This window comes from Gobio gobio, assembly GCF_949357685.1.
Source record: "Gobio gobio genome assembly, chromosome: 3".
Taxonomy (NCBI): Eukaryota; Metazoa; Chordata; class Actinopteri; order Cypriniformes; family Gobionidae; genus Gobio; species Gobio gobio.
In genome coordinates, this window is record NC_137099.1 from 5,640,414 (window position 1) to 5,651,653 (window position 11,240).

Genomic DNA, 11,240 nt, shown 5'->3' on the forward strand with positions numbered 1-11,240 from the left:
ATCGCTACAGTATACATCAGTGTTTTATATCTGAACTATAAACTCATCCCAAGTATTTCTGCGATCATTTGAATGATTGTAACACAGAAATAATGACACTGTGGTTTCATATCTATACATGGCTCGGAACGCAGATCCGAATGTTCACTGTGATCGGACTTATCAAAAGTTTAATAAACATAAATAATTGGTTGTCATTTAGGAATAAGATCGAGTGGGTGTTTGAATCGAGATCGCCATCTATTAAATATTAAAGGGTTAGTTCACCCATAAATGAAAATTCTGTCATTAATTACTCACCCTCATGTCGTTCGACACCCGTCAGACCTCCGTACATCTTCAGAACAGAAATTAAGATATTTTAGTGTAAATCTGATGGCTCTGAAAGGCCTCCATTGGCTCAATGCACGGTTCACTCTCAAGACCCTTAAAAGGCACTAAAGACGTCGTTACAAAGTCCATCTCACTACAGTGGTTCTAAAATAACTTTATGAATCGGCGACAATAGTTTTTGTGCGCAAAAAAACCCTAAATAACGACTTATATAGTGATGACGATTTCAAAACAAAGCATCATGAAGCTTCGAAGCGTTATGAATCAGTGAGTCGATTCAGCAGTTTGAATCGCCAAATTTCAGCAGTTTGGCGGTTTGACACGCGATCCGAATCATCAATCGGCTCAGTGATTCATAACGCTTCGAAGCTTCATGATGCTTTGTTTTGAAATTGTCATCACTATGCAAGTCGTTATTTAGGGTTTTTTTGCGCACAAAAACTATTGTCGCCGATTCATAAAGTTATTGTAGAACGACTGTAGTGAGATGGACTTTGTAACGACGTCTTTAGTGCCTTTTAAGGGTCTTGAGAGTGTAAAGTGCCATTGAGCCAATGGAGGCCTTTCAGAGCCATCAGATTTACACTAAAATATCTTCATTTGTGTTCTGAAGATGAACGGAGGACTGACGGGTGTCGAACGACATGAGGGTAAGTAATTAATGACAGAATTTTCTTTTTTGGGTGAACTAACCCTTTAATTCTGCAGCTCTACCATCCAGAGTTTCTATACGTCTGTCACTGGACATTTGCAAGGAAATAAAACAGCTTTGTTGTAAAGTGTCTGAATGGTAAATTCAATTCCTGTGACACTGGCAGGTGTGGTAAAACCCTGGTAAATGTTACTACAGCGGTCACTCAGGGCTTCTGTCATCACGACACACATAGGGCAGCCCGTGATCACCGTAAGCATCATAACTCTCATATGTTGGTTTTTGGAGCCATTCGGGTTTATACGTAGTTGTGCTGTACACAAAGGCCTCGACGATACTTGCAGACTTGGGTGTGTTTTCCGGTTCTCCGGGCCCGTCCTGCACCTCCAGCCGGACAGTTGTGCGCTGGTACATCTCTGGAATGCTTTCAAACTCATCCAGGAAATCCAGCATCTTCTGGTCGACGCAGTAGATCTCGCCGCGGACGCGCTGACCCGTCCCAGGGACGTTGAGCAGGAAGGGGATGTTGTCTTTGGTTGCGATCACGAGCGGGTATCGGTCCACGGTGCGAGCGTGAGCCACAAACTCGGCCTGACCGATGTTAGCGTCCATCATCCTGAAGTAGTTGGGTTGACCTTTCTTTAGCGTCCCGTACACGAAGACTTGAGCCATGTGCACCGCGGGACAGACACTAGCAATGACCTGTGAGAGATGACATTTCATTATGATAAATCCATCTATAAATGTATTATGATTTTGGTTGGGTTTTCTGACTGGTTTCCCAGTGTGCTGGGGAGAAGACAAATAAACCATGTGACATTTCATGACATTTCTAGCAAAATAGAGGAGACCTATTATGCCCCGTTTTACAAGATGTAATACAAGTCTCCGGTGTCCCCAGAATATATGTGTGTGTGAAGGTTCAGCTCCAAATACCCCCACAGATCATGCTATAAATGCATTTTTTTGAGTGGAAGGAAAAACATGCTGTTTTCATGTGTGTATCTTTAAATGCAAATGAGCTGCTGCTCCGCCCCCTTTCCAGGAGTGTCAGAGGGAGCGTCCTGTGAGTATTAAACAAAGCTCTCTTTCACGTCTTATTGCGCTTAAACTGTCAAATACACACACAGTTCACATAAACACAGTCGGTTAGGTCTGTGAACGTAAACAAGTAAAGACATCACGTGTGTATTAAAGTGACATCAGCGTAATATACAGTACCTACTGCTATCCGCTTGTTAAGTCGTGACTTAAAGGGTTAGTTCACCCAAAAATGAAAATTCTGTCATTAATTACTCACCCTCATGTCGTTCGAAACCCGTCAGACCTCCGTTCATCTTCAGAACACAAATGAAGATATTTTAGTTGAAAGCTGATGCTGAGAAAGGCTTCAGATAGGCCTCCATTGGCATTCAGTACATTGACACTCCCAAGACCCATAAAAGGCACTTAAAACGTCGTTACAAAGTCTATCTCACCACAGTGGCTCTACAATAATCTTACGATGCGACGACAATAGTTTTTGTGCGCAAAAAAAAATCTAAATAACGACTTTATTCAACCTCTTCTTGTCTTCCGTGTGTGCCTCCACGACGCATGCGCGAGAATATGACGCAGATCCGGCGTTCGGACACATGATCCAGAAGCGATTTGTTTACAAGCAGAGGAAGACGCGCGTCTCTAAGCTGTTGAATTCTACATTGATCGTGCTTTAGGTCTCGGCGTAGTTCTCAAAATGGGGTTAAAGTGTGTATTTCATGGATTCCCGAACCCCGGCGCCACGTCATATTCTCGCGCATGCGTCGTGGAGGCACACACGGAAGACAAGAAGAGGTTGAATAAAGTCGTTATTTAGATTTTTTTTTTGCGCACAAAAACTATTGTCGTCGCTTCGTAAAATTATTGTAGAGCCACTGTGGTGAGATGGACTTTGTAACGACGTTTTAAGTGCCTTTTATGGGTCTTGTGAGTGTAAATGTACTGAATGCCAATGGAGGCCTATCTGAAGCCTTTCTCAGCATCAGCTTTACACTAAAATATCTTCATTTGTGTTCTGAATATGAACGGAGGTCTGACGGGTGTCCAACGACATGAGGTTGAGTAATTAATGACAGAATTTTCATTTTTGGGTGAACTAACCCTTTAAGGAACGCAGTTTCTGGTCCAAGCCTCAACTCGTTTCACTTGAGAATGCCATTGACGGCCATTTATGAGCGCTATTTATTCATATTAATCATCAAACATTTTAAAAAGTTAAACATTTTAAATACTTACAGTCTACACAACAGTCTCACAGCGTCACAGATATTAATATTTTAACGATTTATAAAAGATGAATCACTGTCTGGCCATCTGGAATTTTGGTATGGAGATAAAGGTTATGATTATAATTATTTTTGTAGTATTACACCACATTGTGTGAGTATATTAGCACCGTTTGTTGTTTTTATTGTGGTATGAGATCAGGCCTGTCACGATAACTACTATTTGTTTCGCGATATATCGTCCCAGAAATAATTGCGATAAACGATATTATTGTAATTTTAAGACTATTTTATGCCACTGAATATATAATCCTAATATAACCGCTTAATAATGCAAGTAGACCTACACACTTTCAAATGACAACCTTTTAATTCTTTAGAATTAAACAAACAACAACAAATGTTGGTGACATTCATTATCGTGTAAACATAATGGCCGATATATTGCCTCACAAATAAATTATTGAGGTCATGTACATATATTGTGCGATATATCGATATATTGATTATTGCGACAGGCCTATATGAGATAGAGCGTTTGGACCCGGAAGCGCTGCCATGTGACGTCAGACTTAACAACCGAATATCTGCTGTTAATCAAACAACAACAGAAAAACAGAAAATCCCTCACTGCTCTTGACTGAATAACTTTAGTAGCTTTAATAAGAATACATTTCTGACTTGAATGCTCTGGCGAGGAGATAAAATGGCGGACTGTGTACAGCTCACTGAGGGGCGGGGTCTATGCCAATAGGGCGGGGTCTGTCAGCAGCTATGGGCGGGGCCTAATTATATGTGATGTCACACTGCAAACTGTTCTGAGACACTGCTTATGATTTATAGGGATTAAAAAAGCGTAGTGGGTGGATTTGTACTATTATAGAGTGGTTGTGTTCACACACTGCCGACACACATTTACGTTCAAACACCATGTAAAAGTAAATTTTGCATATAGGTCCCCTTTAATGAAAGTGATTTTAAATAATCTCAAATCCGTTTTTAATACTGGTGGCACATGTGTCTGAAAAAAATCCAACAATTAGGCAACAAAGTGTATAAACACTATACATAAATATGTATGAATTGACTTATTAAAAAATGAACAATATGTATACTTACCTTATTTAAAAAGCCATTTACATACCAAATAAATTCTTTTATGTCTGAAACATCTGAGAGGTTGTAGGGAGTGTAATTTCTGAGAAAAGGTCCAATTGTCAGGTCAAACTAACATTGTTGATTACATAATACAAATATGGATGTTTAATAAGATGACTCGCAGACAGAGAGTCACTAAAACCTTCAAGGAAAGAGACTTTTATCCTATAATATGGAAACCAAGTTATTTATCTCCATTTAAAACTGAAGAAGCTCAGACATTACCGCAGTTTAGATGAAAACTGAACAATCCTTAAGACGATATTAAACTAGTGTTGACAGAATGTGTCTCATGTAGGCTAAACACTGCACCTTCTTCACATCTAAACGAGAAGAACAAATGTCTGTCTTACCGAGAATATAAGGAATCCTTTCATTAATACAGAATCAACCGTCGGAGAAACCGGTTTATCAGCCGAGCGACCTGTTGAACTTCACCCTGCAGCTACTTCCGCCTTCCAAATTTTTTTTTTTTTTTTTTTTTTTTTTTTTTTTTTTTTTTTTTTTTTTTTTTTTTTTTTTTTTTTTTTTTTTTATTATAGAACCATTAAACAACAATACAAAAACAGGCACCAAATACAAACATTCCAAAGATAAAGGAAAATAAATAATAAAAAGAAAATAATAATAATAACAAAGACATTCACAAGACGCCAAATACAGATTCAAAGTATGTGACAATAGCAGTACCTTTTACATTTTTCACAACTTTAAGAGACTTCATTAACAGAATAAATTCGTTGTAGAAAACCTTGCATAAAGGGGAAGATTTAGATAATCTACATTTATGAATAAAGAATTTGCCGTTTAGGATAATGAAATTGACAAAATTGTCAATATTTTTATCTTCGTGTTCATAATAACAAATAATATCTTTCACATTCAATGTTATTATTACCCCAGTTTTGGTAGAAAAAATGTAAAAACAGTCTTTCCAAAATTTCTGTACATTTTGACACTCAAAAAACATATGGCTTAAAGATTCTTCAAAACTATTACAAAAAGAGCATTCTTTTCCCATATCCATAAACTTAGATAGTAAAATATTAGTTGGATATATTTTATGTAAGATCTTTAAATGAATTTCTCTTACTTTATTTGAAATACAAAATTTGTATGGTAACAGCCATGTCTTTTTCCAATTAACTTCCTTTAGAACAGAATTCCAATAAATTTTCCCTCTTGGAATGACTTTCCTTTTTTCATAAAAAACTTGTCTAATATCCTTGTTAGTGCATTTTTTATCCAATATATTTTTACCCTTTATAAGGAAATCATAGTCTTTATTATCAACTTTATAATAGGACAGATGGCTGCTCATCAAATGAATAAGTCCAGAAGGGATAGCTTTGATTACTGTAATAAAATCTTTGTATTTTACAGGAAAATTAAACTTAATCAAGAAAGAATCATAAGAATATATTTTGTAAGTTGAATCAAACATATCACTTAGGTAATTTACTCCATAATCCAACCATTTCTCCATAAAAATACTCTTGCCTCTAATTGTAATGAATTCGTTATTCCAAATTTTCATTCTATGGGGAGAAAAATTATGTACAAAGCAAAGTTTCCAAGCCAAGAGAGCTTGCCCATGAAATTTAGACAATTTTAAGGGTAATTTAGTAGGTGAAAAATTGCAGGTTAAAAGAAAATCAAGACCACCCACTTTCTTAAAGACATTATGGGGAATAAAAAACCAAATTGAGTCAGGATCACCAATACACTTTTTGATCCAATTAATCTTGAAGGTATTATTTATATCTACATAATCCAATATTTCAAATCCTCCTTCAGATTTCTTCCCAGCTAATACAGATTTTTTAAGATGGTGTTGTTTATTTTTCCAACAAAAATTTATCAGCAACTTATTAATTTCTTTACAAGTGGAATCCTGAACAAACAAAGAAAGGCCAGGGAAAATAAATCTAGAAACACCTTCTGCCTTAGACAAAAGAACTCTTCCTAAAATAGACAGATCTCTCCGTAACCAGTTATCAAAAATCAATTTTGTTTTCTTAATTTTATTATTAAAGTTAAGCTGCTGTCTAACTGACATGTTTTTTGATATATAAATTCCTAAGTACTTTATACAGTCCTTTACTGGAATGTTTGACAATGATTGTTCAGCCAAATCATGCACAGGAAGAATTTCACATTTAGTGAGATTTAAATGGAGCCCTGAAGCATCAGAAAATTTTTTAACTAAATTAATTGCATTATCAATTTGACTCTTATCTTTCAAAAATAAAGTTGTATCATCAGCTAATTGTGAAATTTTTATCTCTTTATTGAATAATGTTATACCATGAAGATTAGATTTAACTATACTGATTGACAATAGCTCCACTACAATCAAAAACAAAAAGGGGGAAATTGGGCAACCCTGCCTCACTCCTCTATTGATAGAAAACCTTCCAGAAGTATTAGCCTGTAATATAATTGAACTATTAATGCCTTCATAAAACATTTTAATCGTTTGAATAAATTTACTACCAAATCCAAAAGAATTTAAACCCTGTAACAAAAATGGGTGCTCAATGGTGTCAAACGCCTTATAAAAGTCAAGGAACAAAATGAGAGCCTCTGAATTAACAAATTGATTATAATCTAATAGGTCTAATATTAGCCTAATATTATAGCTAATATGACGTTTTGCCATAAAACCAGTTTGAAATTCACTAATTATGTTACCTAAACCACTTTTTAATCTTGTTGCATACACTAAAGCTAAAATTTTATAGTCAACATTTAATAAAGTAATTGGTCTCCAATTATCGATGAGTAAAGGATCTTTGTCTGGCTTTTGGATTAAGCAAATAACCCCTTGTTTCATTGTTATACTCATTTCTTTTTCTTCTAAACACTCTTTATACATATTATATAGAGCATCTTCTATCAGCTCCCAAAAAGCACAGTAAAATTCAACAGATAACCCATCTGTTCCCGGGGATTTGCCTTTTTTCATAGAAAAAAGAGCTTTAGAAATCTCAGCTTTGGAGATATCATCCTCACATAAGTCTCTATAATCATCAGAAATAACAGGGACAAAATCTACGATTGTCTGTAGGAAATTACTTATTTTTACATTATCATTATGTGAGGTATAGAGTTTTTCATAAAAAGAGTAAACAAATGACGTTATCTCTGAAGGGTTATTGGAAATTCTTTCATTTATTTTTAATGATGAAACAGAGTTTCTAGCATAATTTCTTTTTTCTAGAGCAAAAAAATAACTAGTATTTTTTTCCCCTTCCTCAAACCATTTGGCTCTTGACCTTACATAAGCACCTTTGGCTAATTCCATGTACATATTATCTATTTCTAAACTGAGTTTATGCATTTTAGAGTTTTCGTCTTCTGATAGAACGTTTTTTTTAATTAAAGTATTAAGTTCTTCTGTTATCTCTGTAATCTTTCTAAGTTTGTTTCTCTTTAACTCTTTGCCTCTTTTCATAGCCATTTCCCTGACCTTAAATTTAAATAGCTCCCATTTTTGTATACAATTCAAATTCTGTTTTTCAAAAATATTTGCTAACAATTTGACCTGTTTCACAAAATATTTGTCTGATAGTAAATTATTGTTTAATTTCCAGTATCCACGAATAGTATTACCCTTATTCATAGACCCATCAAAGGAAATCGAAATCAATTTGTGATCCGATAGCGGGGCACAAGTGATTTTTGTTTCAGATATATAGTGCATTAAATCATGAGGTATCAACCAGTAATCTATTCTTGATTTTAAAGAAAGAGAAGAATTACACCATGTGTAATCACAACAGTTAGGGTTTAAATATCTCCATGCATCAGTAACTTGTAACATATCAGTTATAAAATAAAACAAGTCTGAGATTCGTGAGCTGGTGCCTTTAGGCGGAAAACGGTCAACAGAGTCATCTGGAGTATCGTTGAAGTCACCACCTATGATTACATATCCTTCTTTGTATTTCTTTTTTAGATTTGTTAATATTTCACAAATTTTCTTAAACATTTCTAGATTATGTACTCGAACATTAAAGCCATAGACATTGCAGATTATTAAAGTAGAATTATCCAATCTAATAGACATTATAATCCATCTTCCATTATCAGACCGAATAGTTTCCAAAACATTACCTTTAAATTTATTAAAGAGAATAGCAACACCTGCTGAGTGATTGGATCCATGGCTAAAAACAATAGAATCTCCCCATTGGGTTTTCCAAAAATTCGCATCAGAGTCACAAGAATGAGTCTCTTGAAAAAAAAGTACTTGAGCATCTGTATGTCTTCCGAAAAGAAATATAGCTTTTCTTTTGATGGCGTCGCGAATGCCTCGAACATTTAAGGAAATAAATTTAAACTTACCAAACTTAAAATCTGCCGTTGCAAAAGGTAACTAAATAAACAATAGAATAGTGAGAATAAACTTTGGAGAAAGTGAATACTGAGAAGTCATGAAACATTGAAACATTCAAACTTGCAACGTTCCCGATTTTTTCCCCTTTTTTTTCTTCTTTTTTTCTTCATGTTCCTTGCAAGATAGCAGTCAGAATCCAATCATTCAGGTAACATCTGGAACATTAATGCGCACCCCTTCAATGAAGGCAAAACCTCCTCGAAAGCCGGCCCTTTTGCCCTCTTCCCTCGCTCTTTTCACCAATGGCCATGTCTTCTTTCTTGCAGCTCTCTCCTCCGAAGACAGATCTTCTTTGATGTGTAGCCCGTTGTCTTTCAGGTATTGGTTGTCTTTGGCATCTCTCCACACTGTGTCCCGATAGAGTCGCATAGCAAACTGTATGATTATCACCCTAGGGCGACCATCACCTCTTTTCTGTCCCAGTCTATGAACCGAATCCACCACATCTGGAAATTTCTGCGCAATCTTTGGAGATACTTTAGAAAGAATCTTGATTACAACATCTCGTGTGTTGTTCTCCCTGTCAAGACCACTTTCTTTTACCCCGTAAATCCTGAGATCCCATCTTCTTTTGTAATTCTGCATTCCCATACACGTCTCCTTTAAATGCTTATTTTCTTGCTGCAACGCGGCAACATTTTTTTCCAGATTCAAAATCTTCTCCTTGTGGGACGTGGTCTCTAGTAACAGTTTGCTTACTGTGGTAGAAAGAGCGGAGATAGAAGACGCCGTATTTTCCATTATTTTTTCCATGGACTCGACTCTTTGAAATGTGCCTTCACACTTCGATGTAAGTTCCGCAACAGCCACAAGAAGTGAATCGATTTTCTCATCAATGTTGGCCTTCAATTTACCCTTTTTTTCGGGTGGACTTTTACACGGAGTGCACGGAAGCGGTGTAGCAAGCAGCACTTCAGAATCCATAGAAACTTCGTCACTATCTTTGCTTTCCTCAGTCGCCATGTCGGTTACTTTCAGATAAGCCTTTTCTCGATTTCTTTTCTTACCCATATGGGCCTGGCGAGCTTCACAATAGAAGAGGAGCACTTTAACTAATCATCAAGAAAATATATCGGGGTTATCATACTTAGTTTCATGTACAACTCAGAGTTGCCTGACGACACCCCTCAAAACGTGTCTACACGGATGAACGCCATCTTGGCCCCCCCCCCCCGCCTTCCAAATTAGGAACACGAGGACGTGACGTCTGACGTGAGCGATGGGCGGGGCTTGGTTTAAAGATACTTTCTGTTTATATTTCAAACTGTAGAAATCACAGATATAATAATAATAAACACAGATGTTTCGACGACGAGTCCGCCATATTTATGTCTATTAGAAATCAGAAACTGAGCATCAAATTCAACAACACAAACACAAGGCAGTCGGCAAAATACATTATTTATTAGTACTAGTTAATATAGAAATGTTACAATATTAATAAGATATAATAATAAACACAGATGTTTCGACAACGAGTCCGCCATATTTATGTCTGAGAAATCAGATCAAAGAAACTGAGCAACAAAAACACAAGGCAGACGGCAAAGTAGCTACATTATTTATTAGTAGGCCTACTAGTTAATATAGAAATGTTACAATATTAATAATTTTTAAATATTAAAAACGTACTACAATATTATTTAATATTATTAAATTATTTTACTAATACTATTCATTATTAATGTACAATTATTCACGTTTATTAATTATGTTTCACATTTGATTTGCAAATGTTTAGTATACAAACAGACAACATGATATATTAAGTTATAGTTGTCAGATTTGTCAAAATACACACAGTAATAAAAGACAATGATTTTTTTTTAGCACTGATTGTATTTAAAATGTCATATTACCGTATTACTAATATTATTATGAATATGATTTCAATAACATTGTGTTGTTAAGTGGTTTAGTAGTGAACTGGCGCCATCTAGTGGTTGGTCTGTGTATCAGTAGCTGATAAACTGAGAGAAAGAGATGTTACATTCAACTGTACTGCACTGGAAATTATTAAAATTGAATTATTAAAATAACAACAAAACCTTTAAAATAGGTTTTGGTTTTATTGTGACATTTACTCAAAATGTGTGGCTCAGGTGATATATATACAAAAATGTACATACATATTATTCTTCAATACATTTTTTGCTCAGCTCTATCTTAAAAAACAAAAACAAATATTAAACTATTTTGTATTCTTAATTTAATTTTATGAAAACTTTTCTCCTACAAAATGATCTCCAGCCCAACAGAAAGTGTCTTTTGACTCCTTTTTATGTAGTGAGAAATGAGTGGTTGATAATTGTCAGACCGATAATATTTCATTTTTGATCATTTTTTTGTGCTTTAATATCAAATGATCCATGAAATGTAAAGAGAAAATATTTTTAAAACCTTAAAACGAGGTCAACGCAGCTGAGATGAA

At 35.3% G+C, this 11,240-nt stretch overlaps 1 protein-coding gene across 1 annotated transcript; it reads right to left on the bottom strand.

Moving 5' to 3' along the window:
- Positions 1-1,019: 1,019 nt before the first annotated feature.
- LOC307123313 (gamma-glutamylaminecyclotransferase C-like) lies at positions 1,020-9,972 on the bottom strand. Its single transcript, XM_079811825.1, has 2 exons — positions 4,761-9,972; positions 1,020-1,687 (listed from the first exon to the last, which is right to left on the bottom strand). Exons 1-2 carry the CDS (start codon positions 4,782-4,784, stop codon positions 1,187-1,189), a joined length of 525 nt encoding a protein of 174 aa, XP_079667951.1. The 5' UTR covers positions 4,785-9,972; the 3' UTR covers positions 1,020-1,186.
- Between the last annotated feature and the right edge of the window lie 1,268 nt (positions 9,973-11,240).